This window comes from Seriola lalandi, unplaced genomic scaffold, assembly GCF_002814215.2.
Source record: "Seriola lalandi dorsalis isolate HSWRI2012SDOR001 ecotype SW California unplaced genomic scaffold, Sedor1 jcf7180001974106, whole genome shotgun sequence".
NCBI classification, from domain to species: Eukaryota; Metazoa; Chordata; class Actinopteri; order Carangiformes; family Carangidae; genus Seriola; species Seriola lalandi.
In genome coordinates, this window is record NW_019444772.1 from 1 (window position 1) to 2,390 (window position 2,390).

The 2,390-nt window shown below is 49.7% G+C and overlaps 1 protein-coding gene across 1 annotated transcript; it reads left to right on the forward strand.

The window, feature by feature from the left end:
• Window positions 1–58: 58 nt before the first annotated feature.
• On the forward strand, window positions 59–2,360 carry LOC147820275 (myosin light chain kinase, smooth muscle-like; the record flags this gene model as incomplete). The annotated part of the gene is made up of 2 exons (XM_087173236.1): window positions 59–228; window positions 353–2,360. Coding segments are annotated over 2 exons (2,178 nt in total), but the record flags the coding sequence as incomplete, so codon positions are not given.
• Window positions 2,361–2,390: the final 30 nt, after the last annotated feature.

The window sequence follows — 2,390 nt, forward strand, 5'->3', positions numbered from 1 at the left end:
ATTTTTCCAATGATAAGGTGGTGGGATATCCAAAGCCTGTGGTGAAATGGTACCGCAGTGGAAAGGAAATCCTGGCAGATGGAACCAAGATCAAAGCCCAGGAGTTCAAGGGCGGCTACTACCAGCTGGTCATCACTTCTGCTGATGAGAACGACGCCACAGTTTACCAAGTCAGGGCAACCAACTCCTCAGGATCTATCTCTACGACAGCCAACCTGGACGTGGAAGGTAATGGAATATAATAATAATAATTTTGGACATGCAAAATAATTACTGTTCATAATTCCTAGAATCCATTTGTTATTTGATAAATAACAAACTAATGTAATGTTTTTTGTCATTTTAATTCTAGTTCCTGCTAAGATCCACCTGCCCAAAGAGCTTCAGGGAATGGGAGCAGTCCATGCTGCGCGTGGTGATCACATCACCATCAAGATCCCCATCTCTGGCAAGCCCGAGCCAGCAGTCACTTGGCAGAAGGGTCAGGAGATCCTCTCCAACTCTCCTTATTACCAGGTCATCACCACCAGGTCTTTCACCTCCCTGGTCTTCCACAAGGGAATGCAGAGGAAGGATACTGGCTACTATATTATTACTGCAAAGAACAGGTTCGGAACGGACAAGCAAACCATAGAGGTGAACGTGGCTGACATACCTGAAGCTCCAAAGGGACTCGTGGTCAGTGACATTGCACGGGACTCCATCACCCTGACCTGGGAGCCCCCTGCCCATGATGGTGGAAGCGACATCATTAGCTACATCGTGGAGAAGTGTCCCACCACTGCTGACAGGTGGATCCGAGCTGGACAGACCACTGACTGCAGCATCACCATCATCAACATATTCGGAAAGACCAAGTACCAGTTCCGTGTCATTGCCGAGAACCAGTTTGGCCTGAGCGCTCCTTCTCAGCCGACTGAGCCCATCACTACAAAGGAAGACAAGTCTGTGATTAGGAACTACGACGAGGAAGTGGACGAAACCAGAGAGATCACCAAGGAGGAGGCTCTGTTCTACAAGGTGAAGGAGCTGTCCTCCAAGTACATCATCTCTGAGGAGCTTGCTCGCTGCCAGTTCGGAGCGGTCCACCGTTGCGTGGAGATTGCCACAAAGAAAACCTTCATGGCCAAGTTCATCAAGGTCAAAGGAACCGACCGTGAGTTGGTTCTTAGGGAGATTGAGGCCCTCAACGTGGCAAGGCACAAGAACATTATCTACCTGCATGAGTACTTTGAAAGCATGGAGGAGATAATCCTGATCTTTGAATTCATCTCTGGAGTTGACATCTTTGAGCGCCTTGGCACCAGCAACTTCGAGCTGACAGAGCAGGAGATTGTCCGCTACCTGAGACAGGTCTGCTCTTCCCTCAAGTTCTTGCACAGCCACAACTTCGGCCACTTTGATATCCGCCCAGACAACATTGTCTACACCACAAGGAGAAGCACCACCATAAAGATTATTGAGATGGGCCAGGCTAGGCTGTTGGTGCCTGGAGAGAACATCAGAATGTTGTTCTCAGCTCCGGAGTACTATGCCCCTGAGGTCCATCGCCATGACCTCGTCACGACAGCCACTGATATGTGGTCTGTTGGTGTTCTGGCCTATGTTCTGCTCAGTGGCCTTAATCCGTTTGCAGCAGAGTCCACTACAAAAATGATTGAGAACATTTCCAACTGTGAGTACATCTTTGAAAGTGAAGCATTCAGGGACATCAGCCTGGAAGCTATGGACTTTGTGGACAGACTTCTAGTCAAGGACAGGAAGCTCCGTATGACAGCCCATGAGGCTCTGGAGCACCCATGGCTCAAGATGAAAATTGAGAATGTCAGCAAAAAGACAATCAGGACCCTGAGACACAGGAGGTACTACCAGACTCTGGTGAAGAGGATCGATACCATTGTATCAGCAGCTCGCATTGCGTATGGCGGCGCCTTCAAGAACCAGAGAGGATTGGCTGTGGGTAAAGTGAAGATTGGAACTGAGTACCACGGCCTCCGCGCTGGTCCAGTCATGCATGGCTCAGCCGAGGAAGGCGGCCATGTCAGATTCACCTGTAGTATCGCCAGCTACGACAAGAGCACACAGGTGTCATGGTACTTCGGGAACCGTCAGCTACACCCGAGCCCCAAGTATGAGATTACTTACAGTAACGGTTTTGCCAGCATTTATGTAAAGGACATTGAAGAGAGTGATGATGGTGTGTACAGATGCAAGGTGGTGAGCGATGATGGAGAGGACAGTGCTTATGGAGAGCTCTTTGTTGAGACAGTGAGGAGCATCAGAGAGCACTACATCAGCCGCTCCATCAAGAAACTGAGGAGGAGAGTTGACAAGACTATGGTCCTGCGGAGACCACCAGAGTTCACTTTGCCGCTCTACAACCGCTCCGC